The following is a 25,254-nucleotide window of genomic DNA, read 5'->3' as shown; positions in this document are numbered from 1 at the left end:
ACAATTCTTTATTAAAAATTTTGAGGCTGGTTCATGATTAAAAGCTCATACTAAGCATATAGGTTGCATGTGATGAAGGAATGTGTTCTGACCCTGAATCAAGGTCATTTTGACAAGATCAGTGTCCAACAAAGAAGTTTCTATGATGTATAATTACATGTATGTGTTTTTTTCTTGATAAGTTGTGTAGTGCAATAGGAAATATAAATTTCCCTCTTCAAAAGGTCAAAAGCGGCAGCAGTGAGGAAACGAAGAAGTCAGGACCCCAGTACTGTCACCCCAGAGGAGAAGAAACAGGTAGATTTATTTTACTGACAGTGGATCTAGATAAAATTTACAGCAAGTGGATCAACAGTCTGATTAAAACCACCCCCCCCCCCCCCCTTTGTCCTACATGTATCATCATCAGGAGAAATGGGGGGGGGGTTAGTCAGACTAACAGATTTAAAATCATTACATTGGCAACTAGAAATCAAGATGCACATCTGATGGTGGAAATTTCTAAATGAGGACAAAGATCACTGTATTGAAAAGTGCTATATTTTGTACATACTATGAGGCCAATTATTAAATTTAATGTGAATTTCTGGTTATTCACTTATATTTACCACAGATTGGTACAAGTAATATAATGTACAGTGTCTTAAATTATTGTTATTGTATAAGTTAAATAAAATCTTATGCTTTTAATGATTTTCAGTGTTTTGAAAACCAAACATATACATCAAAAGACTCCAGTGCTCTTACAGACAAATCTAATCTTCATAAAGGTAAGAGAATTACTACCATTATCTTGATAACATTACTAACAAAGTTTCATTTAGTACATGTATCAACGAAGATAATTATATGTACATGCTTATAACAAATTAAAAGGGTAAATCATTATAACCGTTAAGTAATTGATAATATATTTTAAAGTCGAGGGGAATTATAATCACTTCGCTATAAACATCAATTCATTATAAGTGAGTTGGCTGTAAGCATGTTTTACTGTATCTTCATTGATACGTGTAGCAAATGTAGCTTTGTTAGTAATCACTTCACTATAAATGTCTATTCATTATAAGTGAGTTCGCTATAAGCATGTTTTACTGTAATATGATAATAGAATCAGTACAAGTGTCTAATCCGTTTCTTCTCATGCCGTGTCACCATAACAACTGAAAAGACAACAGGAAATCACCTTTAAAGGTGCTTAGACACAGATTTGAAGTTAATATTTACTCAAATTTTCTGTATAATTTCATGACTTATATGTTGCTATAGCATTTCATACGAAAATTTGATAAAAATCTTATTTGATCTGGAAGTTATTGAAACTTCGAATTTCTGGACGCGTTTGATAGACACATCCTTGCACTTTCACAAATTTTAAATTTATCCTTATTACTTTAGAAAAGGAGCAATTTTGTTGTTTATTAATGAAAAATATTAAAACTATAATGCAGAAATTTCAGAGTAGAAATGTAGAAAGCAAAATCCTCTCACCAGTATTGTCAGTCCGTGCTCAGTGGTGTGTGCAGAGTTTAACAATTGAACACACCCGGTGAATCGTAAACATTAAGAATAACAGAGCTCATGCCCTGTTTACAAAAACAGTTTACATTTCACGGGTGTATTCAATTTGTTTAACTCTGTACACACTACACAACACTGAGCACGGGCTGACAATACTTAAGTGAGTTGGTTTTGCTTTCGCACATTTTTATTCTCAATTTTCTGGATTATAGACGTAATATTATTCATTAATACACAACAAAATTGCTATTTTTTTTTAAGTATTAAGGATAAAGTTAAAAATTGTGAAAGTGCAAGGATGTGTTAATCAAACGCCTCCTGAAATTCATAGTTTCAATAATTTCCAGATTAAATACGTTTTTAATTTTATTTTCATGTGAAATGCTATAGCAACATATAAGTTGTGATATTATACAGAAAATCTGAGAAAATATAGACTTCAAATTTGTGTTTATGCACCTTTAACAGAAGTTAGGCTATTTGGAAAATTGAACATTTATTATTAAACTCAAGAGGGCCATGAGATGAACTTAAAACAGCCTTTGGGTCTTGTAGATTCATATACTGTAGCTTATTTTACTAAAGGTTACTTTTCCTGTCTTTTTTAGACATAGAAAAAAGTATATTTCAACCACTATTGTCTCATGAACATTTGGTTATTTTTCAAGTCTATGGCCATTGTGTGCTCTGCTTAAGGGAGACAACATATAAAATATATGGAAATGATAAATTTCCCCATGATGCTTTGTTTATGGTGTTAGAACTCTAAAGGCATTAAAAGCTCTCCTGTTTTTGTTTTTGTTTTTTTTGCAGTGATTGAGGCTGAGATGAAGTTATTTTTGGATAGACCAGACATCAGTGAGCAGGCAGTGATGGATAAACTGGTTACCCTAGCTGACCACTCCACATTGTTCAGGCAGCTACTGCAGTGGACAGTCCAGGTAAAGGGAATCTCTAAACTGATATAAAACCAGGGATGTGTTCAAGATCAGACCAGCTAGTCTAGATGCTAGCCTTAATATCTAAATCTATCGAACACATTGCATGAACTAACACTTGTTTTGGCTATGTTAGCAGGTTAGCATAGTGGTGAAGTTTGTAACCTCTAGATATAGAGCTATATAGGTACTACATGTACGCCCTTGATCCTAGCCCAGGAATGTAAATTTTAATGAAAGCATATTAACAATCCATTGTCATGTCATGATTTTTAGAAGAAATATAATATAATTGTAGACTATGGAAACAAACTGACATTATTAACTGTATTGATAAATCAAGAGTCAATTTGGTAAACATATTCCTGTATTGTGAATTTCCTGAAATGGTTTGACTCTTTGTTTTGATTTCTTTCCATTAGTACCTACGTTGCCAGCAGATGGAGCTGTTTAGTACGATTCATTGTTACTGTGCCTACAGCAGTGACTGTCAATCCAGGACCAATCCATTCCTCACTCCAGGGGAGGTCAGGCTGTTAAAGTTCTACAGCTTCCTGTTCAAAAATCCAGATTGGGTAATTCCATCTGCTTAATTTTGTCACATGACTGTGGTTGTTTAAAAATACCTTTCCAGCATTTAATAGATTGTGTATAATGCTAATGGGACAATCATTGGAAAAATCAAAAACATTACATGTATTTCCCGGGAAGCACTTGGAGAGGTGTTGCATTACTGTAATAAATTTCCATATTTTGTCAGGGCTATTTTACAAGATAATAGATTCTTCATTTATAGTGACAGTTATTAGTTTTTAAGTTGCATATACTAATGTTTGTGAAAATAATACCTTTTTCGTTGGAAAAACATGAGAATTCCAGTGAAACAGTAAAAACAAACTTAAAGTATTTCCTGATGCCAGTTTTCTACATAATGAAATCAATAACTTTAATTGTACCTTTCTATTTTTCATACAATACTTAATGACTGTTTGTAGATTGGACAGAGACATCAGCTCCTAGATTTGTTGTGGACATCCATATTTGGTCATGATTCCTTGACCCTGACCGGCAGACTGGCTCTTTGGTGCGTTTGATATTTATAGGTAAACTTCGTTTTCTCGACATCGACGGGACCATTGAAAAATGTCGAGATATCCGAGGTGTCGAGATATCAGAGTTGAGACTTGACGTCCAAGAAAAACACACAAGCTTATTATATGTACATGACTTTAATATAGATTGCAGCTCAACATATTTCAGAATTCCGTCTATTTTTATTAAAAATCTAAGAAGTTATTTTAAAAATCTTGTTTATAAAATGTGTTCTTTATCGAAATCTTTCTAAATTCACAAAGTTTTAGCACAAAGTTACAGCATTGAGCTGCATTCGCGTGTAACTACCTTTTGGTCAGAACAGGATACGAAATGCGCTCTATAAACTTCGAACCGTATAAAGTCGACATCCGATATACGGGAAAAAAATTAAATGCGGATTATTTTTTTCTTATTTCATTCAGGAAGAATGTACATTAAAATTATTTTTTTAAAGAGATTTGTGTATCTAAACTAACGTAGTGATGTTACAGATGCATGAATTACGGCTGATTCGGTCAATAAGTGTCGTTAATTGGATTGTTTCCTGTTGAATACATTTTAACCACAAAATATCATTAAAACATCTTTTAACTCCTCCATTTGAATTATTCAGTTTGTTTGTTATTCATTGTAATTTAGTTACCTTTTTTCAAATTTAAAAGTTATGCTAGGTTTCGATATAAATAACCGTCTGTCCATTTACTCAGAATCGTGTAGATTTAGCAATGATATTTTCAGGTTCAATTAACTTCTCAAAGACGCCGAGGGGGCTTGGGATTCACCTACAAACACAGTCTATAGGATTAATTAAGCAGCGTCCAGTCAAAACATGGGTGTGAAAAGGTGTGAAATTTTGACGATGTCGAGATACCAGGAGTCGTCCGTGCGACACTATCTGACAAACAGTTAGGTTCAGTAGAGCAGAAAATTGCCGATGTCGACATATACCGGGTAAATTTTGCTCTTGGGACTGTCGAGATAACCCGGGTTGTCGACATTACCGAGGTCGACATATCAGAGTTTTTGCAAATCATTTATATAGTAAATACTGCCGGGACCGCGGAAGGATGTCGACATATCCCAGGGTTGACATATCCGATGTCGAGATACCGAAGTTTACCTGTATTTATAAATCAAGTTAACAGAAACCCTCATGCTTGTACAGTTTTTCAAATTACAAGATATAATTAAACAAAATTTGTAGATTGTTATTATTTTGTAATTGCAGCCGAATGTTTGTTGGCCTTCTTCATGAGACTGGTGAGTTTTCTGACAATCAATATATCTGGAAACATGAATAGATTTTACAAGTCATATTCTGTAAACCAACTTTTATTCGTGTGTGAGAAATATCCGCGAGTTTCACGACCTACTTAAACTCACGAATATTAATGACTGTGTACCATTTATTAGCTCACCTGAGCCGAAGGCTCAAGTGAGCTTTTCTGATCACATTTTGTCCGGCGTCCGTCTGTCCGTCCGTCTGTCCGTCCGTCTGTCTGTCTGTAAACTTTTCACATTTTTGACTTCTTCTCAAGAACCACTGGGCCAAATTCAACCAAACTTGCCACAAAGTATCCTTGGGTGAAGGGGATTCAAATTTGTTCAAATGAAGGGCCACACCCTCTTTCAAGGGGAGATAATTAGAAATTAGGGAAAAAATAATGGCATCATTTAAAAATCTTCTTCTCAAGAACCACTGGGCCAGGAAAGATGAAACTTATGTGGAAACATCCTCAGGTAGTGAAGATTCAAGTTTGTTCAAATCATGACCCCCGGGGGTAGGGTGGGGCCACGATGGGGGATCAAAGTTTTACATAGAAATATATAGGAGAATATCTTTAAAATTCTTCTTCTTAAGAACAGCAAAGCCATGATTGGTCATATTTATATGGAAGCATCCTCAGGTAGTGTAGATTCAAGTTTGTTCAAATCATGACCCCCGGGGGTAGGATGGGGCCACAATGGGGGATCAAAGTTTTACATAGAAATATATAGGAAAATATCTTTAAAAATCTTCTTCTTAAGAACAGCAAAGCCATGATTGGTCATATTTATATGGAAGCATCCTTAGATATTGTAGATTCAAGTTTGTTCAAATCATGACCCCCGGGGATAGGGTGGGGCCACAATGGGGGATCAAAGTTTTACATAGAAATATATAGGAGAATATCTTTAAAAATCTTCTTCTTAAGAACAGCATAGCCATGATTGGTCATATTTATATGGAAGCATCCTCAGGTAGTGTAGATTCAAGTTTGTTCAAATCATGACCCCCGGGGGTAGGATGGGGCCACAATGGGGGATCAAAGTTTTACATAGAAATATATAGGAGAATATCTTTAAAAATCTTCTACTTAAGAACAGCAAAGCCATGATTGGTCATATTTATATGGAAGCATCCTCAGGTAGTGTAGATTCAAGTTTGTTCAAATCATGACCCCCGGATAGGGTGGGGCCACAATGGGAGATCAAAGTTTTACATAGAAATATATAGGAGAATATCTTTAAAAATCTTCTTAAGAACAGCAAAGCCATGATTGGTCATATTTATATGGAAGCACCTCAGGTAGTGTAGATTCAAGTTTGTTCAAATCATGACCCCCGGGGATAGGGTGGGGCCACGATGGGGGATCAAAGTTTTACATAGAAATATATAGGAAAATATCTTTAAAAATCTTCTTCTTAAGAACAGCAAAGCCATGATTGGTCATATTTATATGGAAGCATCCTCAGGTAGTGTAGATTCAAGTTTGTTCAAATCATGACCCCCGGGGGTAGGGTGGGGCCACAATGGGTGATCAAAGTTTACAAAGGAATATATAGGAAAAAATCTTTTTCTCAAGAACAGAAAAGCCATGATTAGTCAAATTGATTATTGATATGGAGGCATCCTTGGTAGTGTAGAATGAAATTTGTTCAGATGAGGGCCCCTGGGAGTAGGGTGGGGGCCACAATGGGGAATCAAATTTTTACAAATGAAAATATGGGAAAAAATCTTCTGCTCAAGAACAGCAAAGCCATTTGTTATATTGATATAAAAGCATCATCAGGTAGTTTAAAATTCAACCCCCCCCCCCCCCCAACTCCCCGGTAAACTTTTCAATACTGAACTGATTTTTGCTTTTTTTTCCTAGCCAATATGTTCAGGTGAGCGATGTGGCCCATGGGCCTCTTGTTTTGCTTTGTATTTGTAGAGAATGTTTCCTCAGTCGCGAAAATTAATCATCGCGGATTGAATTTAAAACAGACTAGTCAGTATATCTGGAAACATGAATAGATTTTACAAGTCTGTATTGATCAACATACATAATTACCTGTACATACAGTATATGTACATGATGTAAATCATATGACATTTTTAGCTGACTGGAGTCGGAGCCTTTGACAACTAAACCAAAATCTATTTCTAAATTACTAGGTGATATGGAGCACGTAAGGGTATTCTTTTACCATGTGATGACCTGTAAATATCTCAATGCGGCCATGATTGCTGTTACCATTGCTGGAGTATGGCCACAGTGTCTCTATAGGAACGCAACAGGTAACATAGCAACCAGAGAAGATAAGCACTGTAAACTTATTGTCAGATTAATCATTTTAGATATTTCTCCTTTGATTCAGACCCTAAGGATTATTTATGAATTTTTATGGGATATTATGAAGTCAAAAAGAAATTGAAGCTCAAATGTGTTGATTATTAAATTTTTATAAATTTTTATGAAGAGATGATACACACTATTAACTTATTCTCAGATTAATTATTTTAGATATTTCTCCTTGATTAAAACTCTAAGGAATATTAATGAAATTGATGATTAAAATTTGCACAGTTTTGTAGGCTATTATGAAGTTGAAAAAATTGATGCTCAATTGTATTGATTATTTTTTAATTTTTTCTTTTTAAATTCTTGAAAAACAAAAAAGAAACTTACTATGAAAAAGTGTAAGAGAATATTTCATTTACTTCATAATTACAACCTCTGAAGAGTACAGTCTTAGATTCTATTTTAATACCTTGCAGGAACAAGTCCAGTGTTGGTTGTTATGGAGGCTGTAATTATGAAAGAGCTACAGGAGCTTAAAGACAAGGGAGCTAAGGTAAAGTATTTTATTAGTCCCCTACCAGTAAAACCAGAGGAGACTTTAGGTTTCCTCTTCATCTGTCCAATGGCATCAATCTGTCAGTCTGTCCCACTTGGTTTTCCGCATTATTTCTATACATTTGAAGATATGAAGCTCACTTTTAGAGTCTGAGTCTACCTTGATGAGTTACTTATTAAGTTTGTATTTTGTTCCACTACGGTAATTTTTAACGGAATTATGGCCTTTCTAATTTTCAAAGGGAATAGCCCTAGTTTTGCTTATTATTGACTATTGCCAACCAAAATATTCTTGCATCAAAGTAAAGCTCAGATTTTAAGTCATTTTTGTATGCATGAAACTTTGAAGTTTATAATTCAAATGTGGACATTAAGTATCTGTTTCATAACTTTTGATTTTCTGAATTGTAGATCTCTGTTTGCCTTAAGAAGCTGGTAAATTGGGACCTTTGTGTTCACCAGAATAATGTCCTCCTACAACACATGATTAAAGAAATAGAGAAAAAGTGTGCCGATTTCCATAGCAACCAAGGTACAAATTTAAATCTTCAGTGATAGTAATGCATAGGGTCAGATTCTTTAAGACAGTCATTTTTAAATTTATTTTTTAGGTCAGATTTATGAGTTTCTATAAGCTGTTGAGTTAATGTTAGTGATGCATGAAGTTGGATTCTTTAAGAAGGTCTTCTTAAAATTCTTTTTTAGGTCAGATTTATGAGTTAAGCCGGGCTGTTGAGCTGTTGTTGGTGATGCAGAAGGTCGGTTTTTTTAAGACAGTCTTCATCGGAGTGGCAGTTAGCTCTCTAAGCAGCAAACTCAGATCAAAACAGATTCAGGCAGCGGAGCATTATGTCAAGGTCATAGTTCAAATAGCAGGTAAGGTGAAGGTCAGAGGGAATAAAGGCATTGTATTTTATTTACTACTTTTTCTTCCTATGTGTAAAAAAATTCACATATGGAAGAAAGAATCATTTTAAACATTATTAGTACAAACTTTATACATTTGAATGTTTAAAGTATGAGCTGATATACTGGCTCTAAAGGAACTTAGGACTAAGACTAAAAACTTAGTTGATTGTAAAATATTGCAAAATTAATGAATCTGTTTGAAATTGCTACCATAAAAATATATTTTTAATTTCTTTTTAGAAAGATTCAGACCAATTTCAAATCAATATAAAATAGAATGTTATTTGCAGAATCAAATTTTGGTCTTAGTTGTAAGTTCTTTTGTAAAACGGGCCCCAGGATTTTTGTTAAACTTTTATCATATTAACCTATATTTTAATTAAAAGAATCTTTAGAAAATTTACATATTTTATTTCAGGAAGTGTTCTGCTGCAGCTAACCACTATGAATGAGAAAAACTTGTCTCAGATCATACGGAAATACATCTCTAAAATCCTCCTGTCTGATTCAGGTAAAAGAACTATTAATTTATATGAATCATTATGTGAAGTCCAAGAGTACTACTGATTTCATGCAGGTTTGGTAATGACATTTAGCTCACCTGAGCCAATGGTTCTAGTAAGCTTTTCTGATCAATGGATGTCTCTCCAGCATTTGTCTGTCAGCTCTGTTTACTCTTCACATCTCCAACTTCTTCATTTCCAGAACTGTTTGGGCCAAATTCAATCACATTTGACACGAAATATTTTTGTGATGATGGGGAATCAAATGTATTCGAATGAAGAGCCACACCCTCTTTAAATTTTTGTTTGTTCAAATTATTGCCCTTGGGTGTAATGTTGGTACTACAATAAAGTATCAAAGTTTTACATAGGAGAAACAGAAAAATCCTCAAAATTGGTGCCTAGGTTAAACTGTACAGAAGCATTGAATCAAAATTGTCTCTTAATGTTTGTTCATGACGTTTTTTTTTTATTTCTGTCAGCCTGGCTATTATTTTGTCATAATACCTCTGAACCTTTTCAATCTCAGAGTTACATGTACACAGTTGTTTATTTTCTGTGATCTGTTGTGGAATCTTCTCTATCTTCCCATCAATCCAAGGCAGATCCTCTAGCTTGATCTTCTTCGGGAATTTAAGTACGGCAAATTTACAATGAACTTCCCAAGCAACGGTGGCATTACTCCTCTATCAATAGTTTTCGATAAATTTTTATTTTCAATGAATATAAAGCATATTATTTAATATCTGTTGGAAATTATTTATTTTTTTCAATTTTGATACCTGTATGGCATTCCTTAAAATTTCTCCACATAAATATCAAAATACTGAAAAACTGTGGTTACCATGGCAACCATATCATTCTTATAACCCTGATGATCATAGTTGATACTTTCATATTTTGATAACATTAACATAAGGCAAGTTATATCAGAAAAATTCATTGAGAGGATTTTTCTTCATGGACCCTTGCAATCTATTCCTTACAAGCAATGATTTTCATAAGAAATAAAGGAGATGATTCAGTGGATACATTCAGTGGATGTAAATATATTACAATATTTCCATTTGAAGTAGAAAAAAAAATTGAAAATATTTCTTTATATGATTTGAAATTGAATTCAAATATTTATTTTATGAGGAAGCTAATTTATACTGGCATGCAGATACTCCCAACCATTTGGTTTTTTCTTTTCTTCAAATTATGGAGATTGGGGTAAGGGATGGGATAAAATAAGGAATAAACCTTTTTTTAAAATCTTTTTCTATTCTATAATCTTATTCTTTTGTGAAGTTCAGATTGGCAGGTCTTTTTATGATCATGTTGGAATATATTAAATGTGTTAGACTCTATCTTCCCATTTAAAAAATTGAGTAAAATAATAAAATTTATTATTTAGAAAAAAAATCCCTTGTGGTACTCAGCTGACGAGACTGGAGAGGTAATCATATTGATATACAGGTATTCCTTTACCACGTTGGTTCAAATTGTTTGAGTTTTTGACACTCAAGATGGGGTGAGGTTTTAAATTGGGGAAAAATTTTAGGTAATACATGTATAGATTAGAAAATCTATTTCCCTTCTTCTCCAGAACTACAAGGGTAGCATTATTGATATATTCAGAATCTCCCTGTATTGTGGATTCAAGTTTAATTAAGCCTGACCCATTGAGACTAGGATGGGGCCATTTATGGGGTCAAACTTCTCATCGGTTTGTAAAGGAAAACAATCTTAGAAATCTCTTTTTAAGAATAGTAGGGGCTAAGAAAACTCAGGTGAGCATTTTTGGTCCATGGGCCTCTTGTTTAATTATGTTATAATGTAATATGATAAAACATTTCCATTTTAAATTGTGACAGTATGTCATTTGACCATGTTAGAAGTCATGCTTGTGTGATTTATGACGGAATACATTTTGCTTACAAGCATATTATACAAAAATTAATCACAGAATTTTATATATGTAAATGATATATCTATTTTTACAGCGAGTCAGAATTTACAGGTGAGTGTGGCTCAGACCCTGCTGGAGTTGTCTTTCCTGTCACCTGTAACAGTAATGTCTGGCTCTCTTTACCCATGGTTCCTTGCTCGTAAAGATGTGATCCCTGCAGACTTTGTCTGTAAACTTGAAAACACAAGACAACTACTGGTCAGCCAGTTTCCATTCTTCCGATGTCCTGCCTTTGAGTAGACAAAGAAAAAAGTTAAAATTAGAATTCTAAAACCATGAAGACATTGATCATGAATATAATTTATGTGCATCTTGTGATGAAAATACCTGTGTGGGTTTACTTATGGTGCCTAAGACTCAAGTCTACAAACAAATGAAACAATTGTTTCTCCATCAGCTGTATTGAACACCATCTCCAAGGTGCTCTTTTTTGCATCATGTGATGGGAACACCATCTTAATATAGAATGAGAAGTGCCATTTACATGTACCATTACTATCATCAGTGTATGTGTCTCTCTTTTCAGTTTGTGTCACAGGGTACATGTACAAATGCTATTTTTTCTCTGTGATAGTGCCCATTCAGTACTTATGTTAATCGACTGGAGATGAAGAAAGACTTTGTATTAAATAAATGTTCATATTCAAAACTTCAAATATCTGTCTCACAATTCTTTTTAGGGAAGCCTACAAAGTTCCAACACTTCCTGTTGTATGCACACAGTGCATGATACATTTCTATTCAAGTGGAACTCTCATCTTTGTTTATCTTTTTTTTTTTTGGGGGGGGGGGGGGATTACTAAGTATAAATTTTTGAAATTTATTTAATAGTACATGTACAGTTGAACAATTACACATTTCTTCATGTTTATCAGCTGTCAAATGAATGTGACAATTAAATGACTTACCTTGTTAGTGGTACAAAATCCAAAATGGATGAGAATATTGTTTAATTAGGTATGTCCTTTGAAAAAGTATAATATTTCACTGATATATTACAGGTACCTAGGGAAAGCTATTGAGTATTTGATACTACAGCTGTAGGTACATAACATTGTTTTACATTGCATTTTTTTGGTTACCTATAAGGACTTTATATGCTATTTATTTGTGCCAATTCCTTGATAGCATTTTGTTTATAGCTTGAATGAATTACATGTACTTGTATATATACAAACTGAATGTTTATATGATTACAGTAGTGTAAATATAGTTGTAAATATAAGTGTGCATGCATTCTTTTCTAATCTGTAATGTAGTATAGTTGCTTATCAAAAACAAATTTATATTTTATTATTTTTGTTAGAGTGTTGACAGATGTAAATTAATTTAAGTGTACCTTAATAAATGTTGTAGGACATTTATTATACAAGAAGTTTGATAAAATATTTTACAAGATACTCATCAATTGAAAATTTGTCTTTTGCTTTCTTTTTTTATAAATCTAAGTCTTTATGAAAAAAGTTTTGAAATCTTATTTGTTTTCCATTTTCAATTAAGCAGATACTGTGTAAGGTATACAACTATACATGCATATAACTTAACAAGGGGGTTGGACACGGTTAGACTATTTCGTTTACAATTTTAAATTTCGCTTTTTATTCAGAATTTTTTTTTTCAGAAATCAGCAGTATACCTTTCTCTTGTAGATTTAATTCACATAGGTAGGTAAATAATGTTTGCCCATTTTTACAAGATGGAAAAACTTACAGTTTTTCATGTTATTTCTATTCAAAATAAGTAAAAATATAAATGTCAACCAAGGTCGCCCCAATATCATAAACTGAAAGCAGACGAGTCAAAATTTCAAACAAATTAAAAAAAAAAAATTCATCATACATGTATATTTAAATTTAAGGACAGACGATACATTCCTCAATAATATATATTTTTTTCTAAGATTTTGTCATTGAAGTATTGCTACTTTAACATGTTTACTCGCAAAAAATTGAGGTACCTTACCAGGCATTTGTGCAAGATACCAGAGGATGTTTTTCCTATAAAATCCTTTTGGAAAAAAACTTAATTAGCCAATAACACATTTTTTGGTGTTTCATTTTTTAAAGAAAATTAGAAATCAGTTTAGAAATCAGAAGGTAATTAAAATTTTGGAATATTTTCCACATAATTCGAAGGTATACAAAACAGATATTTGAGGAACGTATCGTCTGATCTTAAATGTTATATATAATAGCAATTTTTTTAAGTAAATACTTTAAATAAGACTCAAGATATCATAAATCAAATTATTATACTGATGTATATCATAATTTCTGAGGGTTGGATTTACCTGATACTACAGTTCGATAGTAAAAACATGAAAAAAAAATAATTATAAACGTTTTGAACAAGTATTTGGAATGAGATACATGTAACATTGCTAGAATGAGCTGAAATCCTGATGACGTCACAATGCTACTGAAGTCAGGATGACATCATAAGTCTATAGATTGATTACAGGAAATCAAAATTGACGGCAAAAATTGCATGAAAATTTTCCGAGGGGTTGATAGCAAAAAAAACTATACCCCGGGGTATAGCTTTGCTATGTGTGGAAATTTTAAGACTATAAAGATAGTTATTTTACCTTCTTAACTTTATATAGGAAACATTTTAACAGAAGTATAATAATATCATTTAGTTAATCCAAGAAAAAAAGGATCGTTCGGGATTTGAACCCGGGAATTGCTAAGCAAGAATCATACTCCTAGACCACAGAGGCACTTGATTATACATATATATTGCCAAACCCCCTAACTCGTCACTACCCTTACTCCGTCACTTTCGGGAAACTCCGCACTGTTTGTAAACGAATGCGATTATGGCGTCATTTTTTACATGCTGAAAATTTACAATCAATTGCCGAGAAATTATGACAGTCAAGTTCAAGAATGCGTCTAGAATAAATAACAATTACACGTGATTTATTGTACCTATAATATTTTATGTGAAATCAGTAAGCACATTTTTCATTATGTGCTATTCCATCGATATCTCCGACATGTTCGTCAATATGCTCATTTTTATATGTCAGTCGTATTTATGAAGGTCTTTGACAAAGGATTAATACCTAAAAAGACATAACATATTGAATATGGCTAAACATATTTCATTTTTCGTCTCATTTTGTCCTAATACGCTACACGTTGGAGATAACGTAGCGTGACGTTATTACATATAAAATATATTAAGGTTATTTTTTCTGTTGTTGATACAATTTGATGATTTTTTATAAAAATACAACTCTTTTATGTGAAATGAATTCAAATACTATGTACATTTATATTACAATTTAAACACTGTATTGAAATACTTTGACAAGTCCTTCATCATATCCCACCCACAATGTAGACTTGTACAGTGATAATTTGACTGGATGATTCACTTCATTGTCTGTCAGTAAGAACTTTAAGAACTCTCCATCAGGACTCAGCAGATGGATCTGTTTGTTACGTGGGTCAGTAACAAGGATGTTACAGAGGGAGTCACACACCACATCAGATGGATCAAAGTTCTCTGTCAGGTTCTGTCCATGGTACACAGACTTCATGCGACCAGAGGGAGACATAGTCAGTAGAACACATGTAAATTCATTTGTACAGTTTGCAACACAGATATCACAGTTACCGTTCTGAGTGATTCTGTATGGCAATGTTAACAGTTTGGTCTCACCGTCCTCCTGGTACTCATACTCATGGATGACGTCACCTGTCATTGTGATGTGTCTCAGCAGATATCTGCAGTGTGACTCTAATGTGTTGAGATCTAATGTTGCTTCTGTCAAGGTGACCAGTAGTCCACCACTCACTGACTGACAGATTCCTCTTGGTACCAGTGAATCTGTACTGAAGACTGTAGAGACAGATCCTGATGGTGACAGACAGCTGATGGAAGTGTTAATAGCATCAATAAAATAAACATTGTTATCAATCACACACATTTTGTCACATGTACCAGTGATTCTAAATTTATGTTCTTTTGCACCTTGTGTATTGACTTTTTCTACAGACTGTGATAAAAATTCTTTGATGTAACTTTGGTCTTTACTGAATGCCTCCAACAAATCTATTTCACTATCACCATATTAAATTAGTTTATTTGGCTCACATTAATAACATTTAAATCCAAAAATCTTCCAATCAAAGATTCAATTAAGTCATCTTTATTTCACCTCTAGTGAACCTCATTGAATATTCACAGTTTGTCATATGAACCTCCAATTCAGACAGCATTTTTGTCAGTTTTCTATGGCTGTCAATCAAGCTGTAATCTGACATGGTGCTGTTGTTCTCCTCCATGAATTCAACTGTGTTAGCAATTCCTCTCTTCATCTTGTCTAACTCAGATTTTGCAAGGTTCAGTTGATCATTCTTTTTTACCAAATTCTCTCTCAATTTCTGTTCATTGCGTTTTTTGATTTCTGCCAGTCCGGATATTAGCTCATCAAAATGCTTCTGTAGCTTTTCAATCTCAGCGTCACACAGTTCTTTATTTTCTGTGATCTGTTGTGGAATCTTCCCTCTCTTTTCAGTCATCAATTCCAGGCAGATCCTCTTCCTTTATCTTTTTCAGGAATTGAAGCAAACCTCTCCTCCCTTGGGTGGCTGCTGTGGATAGAGTTTTCCAATCATGATCTCTATGATCGCATCTGGCACAACTAGCACAAATGAACTGATTACAAACGTCACATACTATATCAATAGGTAATTCATGGGATTCACACATTAGAATGTGCACCAGCGGAGAGCCCAATGAATATTCCTCTGGGTGGCTTTCAGCCATGTTTGCCGGATGTCAGTGACTTAGTTATTAGTTTGTTCTTGTACGCATCGTAGATAACCTGAGGATTGTGAAGTTGGACTTTACATTTATTCAGTACGATGTGCAATGAAATGTAAACACACAGGTGTATATTATGATATTACACAAGATATCTATTTGATCTGAAAAAATATTGAGATTTTTTTTAATTTCAGTAGTTGCAAGAGGACTCGAATTCATATCGAATGGCAAATATTCCCCACATTGTGTGGATTCAAGATTCATTTTTTGCAGTTTATAGGGTTAGATACGGGTTGGGCTAAAATAAGGGATCATTTATTTTATTCATCACCGTGTGGTTTAGCCTTGCAATGTTTAGTAAAGTTCAGATTAGAAGGTTTGTATAGGATCATGCAGATATATTTTGGATATGTCAGACTCTACTTTTCTTCAAAAATGAATTGATAAACGATAGAATTACTTATTTAAAAAAATAATTGTGGTACCCAGCTTATGAGACTGCAGAGTTAATCATTTCAATACTCAGACATTCTTTCAGCATGTTGATTCGGGTTTGTTTGAGTTATTGATACTACAGTGATAGTTAACTTGGGGATAAAATTTTAATTAATACATGTCTATGCTGGATTTTTTCTTATCTACAACCGCAAGGGCATGTCTATTGATAATCAGCCTGACCCACTAAGATTAGGTTGGGGTCATATTATTGTAGACGCTTAAGGCCAAATAATAACTGAAATATCTAACAAACGGGATGACCTCCAGATCGGTTTTTCCATTGCCAACTTCTCACATGTATTTATACAGTAATATCCCAATATCGTTGACAAATGATCTTTATGTTTCCAAACTTATTCGGTACGCTAAAAACATGCTCTCTATGCTATCAACTTTTGAAATGAGGAAGAATACTGACAAATAAGTTGATTATACAGGACTTTGAAAAGTCTAAATCAAAGTCAGCATCTTGATTATTCCTTGGTAATTGTCTTATGACCTTCTAAGCAAATACATTGAGTAATTTCAGAATCTTTTTATCTTTAACGAATTTACAAAATTGCATGAAGGCCATTACTTTAATTTACAAATACGGAATTGAAAGCAAGAGCACGATGCCGTTGAATCCAAGAAAAATATATAAAATTGCAGGCCCGTAGAACGCGGGGGACAAGGCCCCCCACTTGTTCTGAGTATAGTATTTTGCTATAGTAAATTTTCCTTTATATGCCCCCCCCTTTTTTTGTTGCAGTAAGGTCGGTTGGACGGTAAATAATGTTTTTTTTTTTTTGTTTTGTTTTTTTTTTTTGGGGGGGGGGGTTGATATTTTGTTTGCTTGTTTTTTTTCGTTTGTCAAAGTATTTTGGGAAGTTGGCCCCCTCACTTTTTGATTAGTTTAGGTTTTTTTTTTTTTGCTTGTTAGATTTTTTAGGGAAGTTGCACCCCCCCCCCCACTTTTGAAACCGTTGTGTGGACAAATATATGTTCTTCCTTCAGACGAATTTAATATACTCGTATGTTAGAAGAAATTAAAAATAGATAAAATTGTTTGGACGAATTGGATGTAAGCTTGGACAGTTTTATTGAATTACATATTTGTTCGAACAAAATTGATGATTCTTCTTTTGACAAGACTTATCATTCCTCTGATAAAGGACAGCATCCAGAAAAAGTAAAGATGATACATATAGAATAATATATACTTTTTCTACATAACATCTTGTATCAGCACGAAACACCATCAGCCAAAGAGCCGAAGGCCCGAGGGCTGATATTGGTCGAGGGCTGATACAGGATGTGATGTGGAAAAGGGTATGTTTTATTATGTTTATTACATGCTTACTAATAATGAAATCCAGCACACATCTACTTGAGCAAATGCAAAATAAATAATCACTTACTGCCTTAAATTTTCATATCAAAGAACAATAATTTAAGTTAAGAGAGTGTTGAAGAAAAAATTGTAGTACATTATCACCGTTTTATAAGCTCACCTGAGCTGAAAGCTAAAGTGAGCTTTTCTGATCACATTTTGTCTGTAGTCCGTCTGTCTGGCTGTCCGTACATCCGTCTGTCTGTAAACTTTTCACATTTTCGACTTCTTCTCCAGAACCACTGGGCAAATTTCAACCAAACTTGCCACAAAGCATCCTTGGGAGAAGGGAATTCAAGTTTGTTCAAATGAAGGGCCACGCCCTCTTTCAAGGGGAGATAATGAAGAATTAATGAAAAATTAATAGCATCTTTTAAAAATCTTCTTCTCAAGAACCACAGGGCCAGGAAAGATGAAACTCATGTGGAAGCATCCTCAGGTAGTGTAGATTCAAATTTATTCAAATCATGACCCCCGGGGTAGGGTGGGGCCACAATGGAGGATCAAAATTTTAAATAGAAATATAAGGGAAAAATCTTTAAAAATCTTCTTCTCAAGAACAGCAAGGCCATGATGTGTTATATTTATATGGAAGCATCCTCAGATAGTGTAGATTCAAGTTTGTTCAAATCATGACTCCCGGGGGTAGGGCGGGGCCACAATGGAGGATCAAAATTTTTTTTAGAAATATAAAGGAAAAATCTTTCAAAATCTTCTCAAGAACAGCACAGTCATGATGAGTCTTACTTATATTGAAGCATCCTCAGGTAGTGCAGATTCAAATTTATTCAAATCATGACCCCCGGGGGTAGGGCGGGGCCATAATGGAGGATCAAAGTTTTAAATAGAAATATAAAGGAAATTTTTTTTAAAAATCTTCTTCTCAAGAACGGCAAAGCCATGATGAGTTATATTTATTCGAAAGCATCCTCAGGTAGTGTAGCTTCAAGTTTGTACCCCCGGGGGTAGGGCGGGGCCACAATGGAGGATCAAAGTTTAACTTAGAAATATAATGGAAAAATCTTTAAAAATCTTCTTCTCAAGAAGAGCAAAGCCATGATGAGTCATTTTGATATGAAAGCATCCTCAGGTAGTGTAGATTCAAGTTTGTTCAAATCATGACCCCGGGGGGTAGGGCGGGGCCACAATGGAGAATTAAAGTCTTAAATAGAAATATATGAGAAAATTTCTTCTGAAGAAGAATTGCAAATCCATGATGAGTTGGGCGACTCGGGCCACAATGGGGGAATAAAAATTTTACATAGGAACATATAGGAAAATTTTTTCTTCTTATGTTTAGTCATTTTGATATGGAAGCATCCTCAGGTAGTGTAAATTCAATTTTTTTCAAATGATGACCCCCGGAGGTAGGGTGGGGCCCAATGGGGGATCAAAGTTTTACATAAGAACATAGAGAAAAAATCTTTCTTCTCAAGAACATAAAAATTATGTTTAGTCATATTGATATGGAAGCATCCTTAGGTAGTGTAGATTCAAGTTTGTTCAAATGATGACCCCTGGGATAGGGAGGAGTCACAATGGGGGATCAAAATTTTACGGAATATATGGGAAATTTTTTAAAAATCTTCTTAAGTACAACAAAACCATTTGTTATACTGACATGGAAGCATCATCAGGTAGTTTAAAATTCAACCCCCCAGTAATCTTTTCAATACACCCCCCAGGTAATCTTTTCAATACTGAACTAATCTGTGCTTTTGCTAGGCCAATGTGTTCAGGTGTTAAGGTTTAATATATAAATCCCTATCAACCCTGCAGAACCATATGAGCCCTGCATGATCCGTATCAGCCCTGGAAGCTGATATGGCTACTGTTACATGTACATGTATGTCAGGCATATCGCACATGCAAAATCTAAAACCTGTATTTATCACTAAGTATGTTAAAAATGTATATAGCACATGGATCCAATGCACGTTGGGACTCAGATATGGATATCTGAATCAGATTATGTTTTTGTTAAAGTGACTCCATTACTTTGTAGTTTTTGAGGTTTCATGGAAGTTTTACTTGGAGTTTATTCTAAAATTGCTTGCATCTCAACTTTATTTGCAATATGCATTAGATATTTAATTATTGCTTGTTGTTTCGGTATTGATGAAAATGAACCAAACGTCTCTAAAACATCATTAATTCCTCTCATTTAAATTACGAGGGGTTATCAAAAAGTTCGTGGACTAGCGTCATAAAATTAAAACCGCTTAAGGTACTTCAATGAATTTTTAAACATTAAAAATGAGCATCTTCTTTTCTATCTGTAAAATAAACTATAAATCACAAGTTTTATTTTTTAGTGAATAGTAAATGATTTTGTAAGCAATGGTATGTCAAGGCGGCGCAACCTCGAACATGACGTATTTTCTACCTGAGTGTAACTGAGAAAAACTCTTCTAATCTGAGCATTTGTCATCCGAAAATCCCATTAATTCACTCATGTGATATGACACAATTTTCCCGTAAAAGTTGCAATTTTTACCTCATTCTGTATATTCTATGAAATTTTATTGTAGATTTTATAGGGAATGTCCAAACAATAAAGGGGTTAAAAATGACTTCGAAAGGGGGTAGGATGTCATGTTACAACATTCTATAAAGTTTCAGCCCCTGAAAAACCTGACATAGACCTAGAAAATGTTTAAACAGACTACAAGAAATAAAATACATCCTGAGTACTTGTTTTTTAAATACAAAAACAGATTTAGCAAGAAAAGAGACACACGGTTAAGGTATTCAATGTATAACGACCATATTTTGTACCTAATTAATGAATGGTCCATGGTTTTTGATTATGGTAGCAATATGAAGGTGTAATTAAATAAAAATGCTCCACCAGAGGAATTTGCCAAATTTTGATTATTGTCCAATCAATTGCACCTTGAATTTAACATTGAAGTCTATGGGCAGCGCATGTTTTTTAAGATATTGTAAATAGTAATTTGAATTTGAATAAAATCTCTTGGTGAAAATATGCATAAACTCTCTCTTTATTTAACTATGAAATAAAATGAAACATTTACCGCAGATATTTCGACAAATTAAAAATTTTCTCTTTTTCATCAAGGGCAGATAACTCTTCAAAAACTTTTAAGGAGCAAAATGACCGGCTTCTTACATGTTATCAGTCTTGTGAATTTGGTTCATTTCACTTTTATTGTTATCTAGCATTGCATTTTTAACTAGTTTAGAATCATTCAAAATTGTTCAAAATCCCTTCATTATACATTGAATACCTTAAGCGAGGATTTTTTTTCCCTATGTATAGATTTAATATTTACAATATTAATGCATTGAAATCAGGTGTTCATGATATTGTAAAGTCATATAAACAAGACGGGTTTAGGTCTTTACTTTACTCCAGAGAATCTCATCAAGATAAGTGTATTGAGGCAGAGGGAGCGAACATTGAGAAACAATGACGTTGTCGGACGTCATGAAACTAAACGGCGACAGCGCCGGGTGATCATATAATGTCCTTTTTATTTAATGATAATTTGGCAAATTATCAACATATCAAGCTGAATTTTTCAACACTTCTTAAACTTTTGTTGTTTTATGTTCCCTACAATTTTTTTAATCAACAACTACATAATATTAATTTTATCGCATCAGTCCACGAACTTTTTGATAACCCCTCGTATTAGACATATTTGTTGCATGTCCAAAAATTATATATATGTCATGTTCATTAGAAAAAAAAAAAAAAAAAAAAAAAAACATGCACTCAAACGGAACTAGATTATCCGGTAGATAGACATCTCTCTCTCTCTCTCTCTCTCTTTGGAATATATAAGGGTTAAATTAAATAAATCTTCTTTTAAATGTTATTTGTCAAATCAGTATTAATGCATTTCCACACAGTGTAGATTGAAGTCAATTGGTGTTGTCAATTTACCATTAAAGATAGGTCAAAATATCATCGTTGTTTTCTCGACTTACCCCAGGTGAGCATTCAGTCCCTTGTCTTTTGAATTTTAATTCTTAAATCTTTTTTTCTCCCAACCCCACCCCCAAAAAGAAAAAAAACAAGATGTGTTTGTGAAACACTGATGCCCCCGTATGGCAACATATGGAAAAGGTTAAACTTTCTCCAATGCAAATCAAATATGTTGGTGCCCAAAGTAAGGTCTTGTCTCAAGGAATATACCTGTGAAACATGAAAGCCCCAACAGCAACCTTTGAATAAGATACTAGTTAGGAAAATGTTAAAGTTTTTCAAAAGTAAGTCAAACATCAAGGTCAAGGTCAAATGGTCAAAATTAATGGTGCCCAAGGAGAGGCATTCTCACAAAGAATACACATGTGAAATATGAAAGCCGTAGCACCAATCGTTCAAAATTATGGCCAAGGTTATTTTTTTCAAAAGTAGGTCAAACTACAAGGTCACTGTCAATGGATTACAATTGTTGGTATCCAAAGGAAGCTCTTGTAACAAGGAATGGACATGTTAAATATGTAAGCCCTAGCACCAATTGTTCCAAACTTGTGTCCAAGGTTGTTGATATCCACAGGAAGGCATTTTCACAAGGATTACATATGTTAAGGATGAAAGCCCTTACACCAACCGTTCAAAGGTTATGGCCAAGATTTTAGTTTTTCAAAAGTAGGTCCATCTCCTAAGTCAAGGTCAAAGGATCAAAGTTGTTCGTATCCGAAGGAAGGTCTTGTCACAAGGATTACACATGTAAAGTATGAAAGCCCTAGCACCAACCGTTCAAAAGTAATGGCCAAGGTTAAAGCTTGGTAAAATTTTGCAAAACTGGGTCAAACTCCAAGGTCAAAAGGTCAAATATGATGATACCCAAAGGAAGGTCTTGTCACAAAGAATACAGATGTGAAATATGCAAGCCATAGCTCCAACCAATCAAAAGTTTTGGGCAATGCTAAAGTTTTTGTGGACAAACAGAAAAACAGCTAAACAGACTTACGGAGAGGGCAAAACTATATACCCCTGAATCTTCGACACGGGGGCATAAAAATGCTTTTGGTTTTAACATACAGTGTATTTTATTGTAGTTTCTAATTACAAAGGGATTGGGCACAAGTTCTAAAAACTTCTTACGCCCTCTCCCTACATGTAAATTACAAAGATTAAATCAGGTCATAGTTAAATATGTACATTCAAAATATTCAGTATTTGTGAAATTTACAAATGAATGCATTTTAAAGAATCATGCATTTAATTTTTTATAAACATGTTTATATAAATAAATATGTTTATATTAATACTAATACTAACATGTGAATCTGCCAGAATGTTTAATAAAAGTTTGAACAATAGAGAAAAGATGTTCATTCCCCGCAGCACTCATTGAATCTATCCCCCATAATAAAACATGTGTATCTAAAATGTGAATTTTATCAAATAATAAAAAAATTATCAAGAAATTCTTTTCTGGCTTCTTTATACTTAATAAAAATAAAATGATACGTATCTTTTTTTTTTTTTATTTTTTGGCCACATGAGCATTACGGACTTGAGATTAAATTATATATGTAGAGGTCAATATTCAAAGCACAATTATGTCGAAGTCTGGTCTGGAGAACATTCAGTCGCATGCTACCGTATTCAAAATATGATGGTGCAAGGGGCAGATTTTTTATATTTATTTTAGATTTAAAATTTGACATTACTTGTTAATATCTACTAGTATTTTCAAATGGTAATGAGTTCCATTCTTTAGCTACAGTAGGAATAAACGATGATTTACAAGTCTGTAATCTACATTTTGGAATATCATAATTTTCAGAATTTCTAGTAGAATAGCTAGATGTATTGTATCACATATCTGGAAGTATGTCCATTAGATAATCTGCTACTAATTATAAATTATTACGCATTGTAAAAAATGTCTTTAATCTTGCTGCCTGTCTTCTACAACTAAGTGGTTCCCATCCCGTTTCGAAGTAAAGTGAATCTTTAGAGGCTATAGTCGTACAGCATAAAGTTGCAATTTTTCTAGTTTATCGTTATCATTGTTTTGACAGCAGCCCAACACCACAGAATCATATTCAAGTTGTGGTCTTATAAATGACGTATACATAAGGGAGAGAGATTTTCGATTAATTTTAAATTGTAACTTTTTAATAGAGCCATTTTTTGTAGGCACTAGCCAGCAATGTGATGACCAACTAGCATCATGAGAAAATAATACTCCAAGTACGTGTTTGTACTCAGTGACAATGTCCAACTGACATTGTTGAAAGAGAAGCTTGGATATTCAATGTTTTTCTTTGTGCTGAAAATTATTGCTTTAGTTTTAGAGGGGTTGAATTTCATTAATTATAACCTATTTTTTACCAAAGTTCCAGTGCATTAAGATCTTGATTAAGATTTCTTTCAATAATTCTCATATTTTGAGATGAATGCTGTAAAGCATTGTCATCTGCAAATAATCTACATAAAGTTATCATATTGTCAGCAACACCATTCACATGGATTAAAAACAAAAGTGGCCCTAAAACTGAGCCCCGTAAGGAAAATGATACCTCTGTGTCGCTATGCAAAACGGGACGCATAGCGACAGAAGCGTTGCTATAAAACAATGTAAATAAATGTACTATGTACACGATTTTCCAAGAAACATGCAGTAATCACACTGTGATTTAAGGAGGCTGGGAGGTCAACAAATTAACCACCAGATTTAACTTAATTTTTTTTAGATATGATATCTTAAGCTGTCAACTATCATTTGGCAAAGAAAAATTTTAGTTTTAAAATTTGATCATTTTCTATATCTTCATATGGAGCTCTTCTTCTAAAGGAGATCAATATAGTCTAAAAATGGCTACAACCCCCCAGCCTCTTTAAAAAAAAAATTGAAGATCGTATTTCAATTACAAACCATTTCCTCTCAGGGAGAGGAAAAAAGTTTTTAATTAGCCGGATAAAATCGAGTGTAATTAAGCATTGTTTTTTTAATTAGGTTTTTTCCGAAGTGCGAACGTGGTTAAATTATTTTCGGACATCCACTGTCGGTCTCAGTTACACTTTGTTAATTAATTAAAGGTCGCTTTAATCGATATCGTTGTCAAAGTTACTCTTTTCATTTCTGCGTGCCAAAAAGTTTTTTTTTCCATTTCAAAGATTTTCAATAGTTCTAATGATCAATATTTTTTTGTCCTGTCTGCCGAACCAAGGAATCAGTTTTCTCCGTGGGTTTTAACATACCCCATCAAGCACGACAAATGCGATTTAACATCCCTATTGACCCAGGGAGTCGACACCAGCAATCTCATAATGGAATTCTCAAGTACGCTAACACAAGGGGACTCCCTTTAAATACCTATCCTATATATCAACAATTGTTTTAGGTCACAATGCTGACGGGCAGAAGTATCCCTTTAAATATCGCCATATTTATCTTGTAATTTGTGACAATTCGTGTAAATTTTCAATTGTTTACATTTGATATGGAGAAAGAGCTCTGAGGTGTCATATCCCCTACATACCGTACGGCGTACTTTAGGATATATAATTTCACCACGACACCATGTTGATTGAGTCTGACATTCTGTCAGAATTGTTGCTTTGCCGTGCAGCGCGTGAGGAAAGGCAAAT

At 33.7% G+C, this 25,254-nt stretch overlaps 2 protein-coding genes across 3 annotated transcripts in view; one reads left to right on the top strand and one right to left on the bottom strand.

Annotated features, from left to right (window-relative positions):
* The window catches only part of LOC133174823 (uncharacterized), a 33,122-nt gene extending 21,443 nt beyond the window's left edge, over positions 1 to 11,679 (top strand). Inside the window, exons 15-26 of one of the 2 annotated variants that reach the window (XM_061309924.1) lie at positions 225 to 297; positions 701 to 770; positions 2,335 to 2,462; positions 2,882 to 3,034; positions 3,455 to 3,543; positions 4,783 to 4,814; positions 6,976 to 7,098; positions 7,579 to 7,655; positions 8,069 to 8,189; positions 8,363 to 8,533; positions 8,985 to 9,077; positions 11,058 to 11,679. In XM_061309924.1, coding sequence (XP_061165908.1) covers positions 225 to 297; positions 701 to 770; positions 2,335 to 2,462; positions 2,882 to 3,034; positions 3,455 to 3,543; positions 4,783 to 4,814; positions 6,976 to 7,098; positions 7,579 to 7,655; positions 8,069 to 8,189; positions 8,363 to 8,533; positions 8,985 to 9,077; positions 11,058 to 11,263 — 1,336 coding nt within the window. In that variant the 3' untranslated portion in view covers positions 11,264 to 11,679. Of the gene's footprint in view, positions 1 to 224; positions 298 to 700; positions 771 to 2,334; positions 2,463 to 2,881; positions 3,035 to 3,454; positions 3,544 to 4,782; positions 4,815 to 6,975; positions 7,099 to 7,578; positions 7,656 to 8,068; positions 8,190 to 8,268; positions 8,304 to 8,362; positions 8,534 to 8,984; positions 9,078 to 11,057 lie in introns of those variants that run through there. The other variant, XM_061309925.1, reaches the window with a different exon arrangement.
* Positions 11,680 to 14,315: 2,636 nt separating this feature from the next.
* LOC133174773 (uncharacterized) lies at positions 14,316 to 14,963 on the bottom strand. Its single transcript, XM_061309868.1, has one exon. The coding sequence runs from the start codon at positions 14,961 to 14,963 to the stop codon at positions 14,316 to 14,318; it is 648 nt and encodes a 215-aa protein (XP_061165852.1).
* Between the last annotated feature and the right edge of the window lie 10,291 nt (positions 14,964 to 25,254).

Source organism: Saccostrea echinata, unplaced genomic scaffold (genome assembly GCF_033153115.1).
Source record: "Saccostrea echinata isolate AGI-Se365-2 ecotype Australia unplaced genomic scaffold, CSIRO_AGI_Sech_v1 ptg000059l, whole genome shotgun sequence".
Classification (NCBI taxonomy): Eukaryota; Metazoa; Mollusca; class Bivalvia; order Ostreida; family Ostreidae; genus Saccostrea; species Saccostrea echinata.
This window is presented reverse-complemented; position numbering and strand designations above follow the sequence as displayed.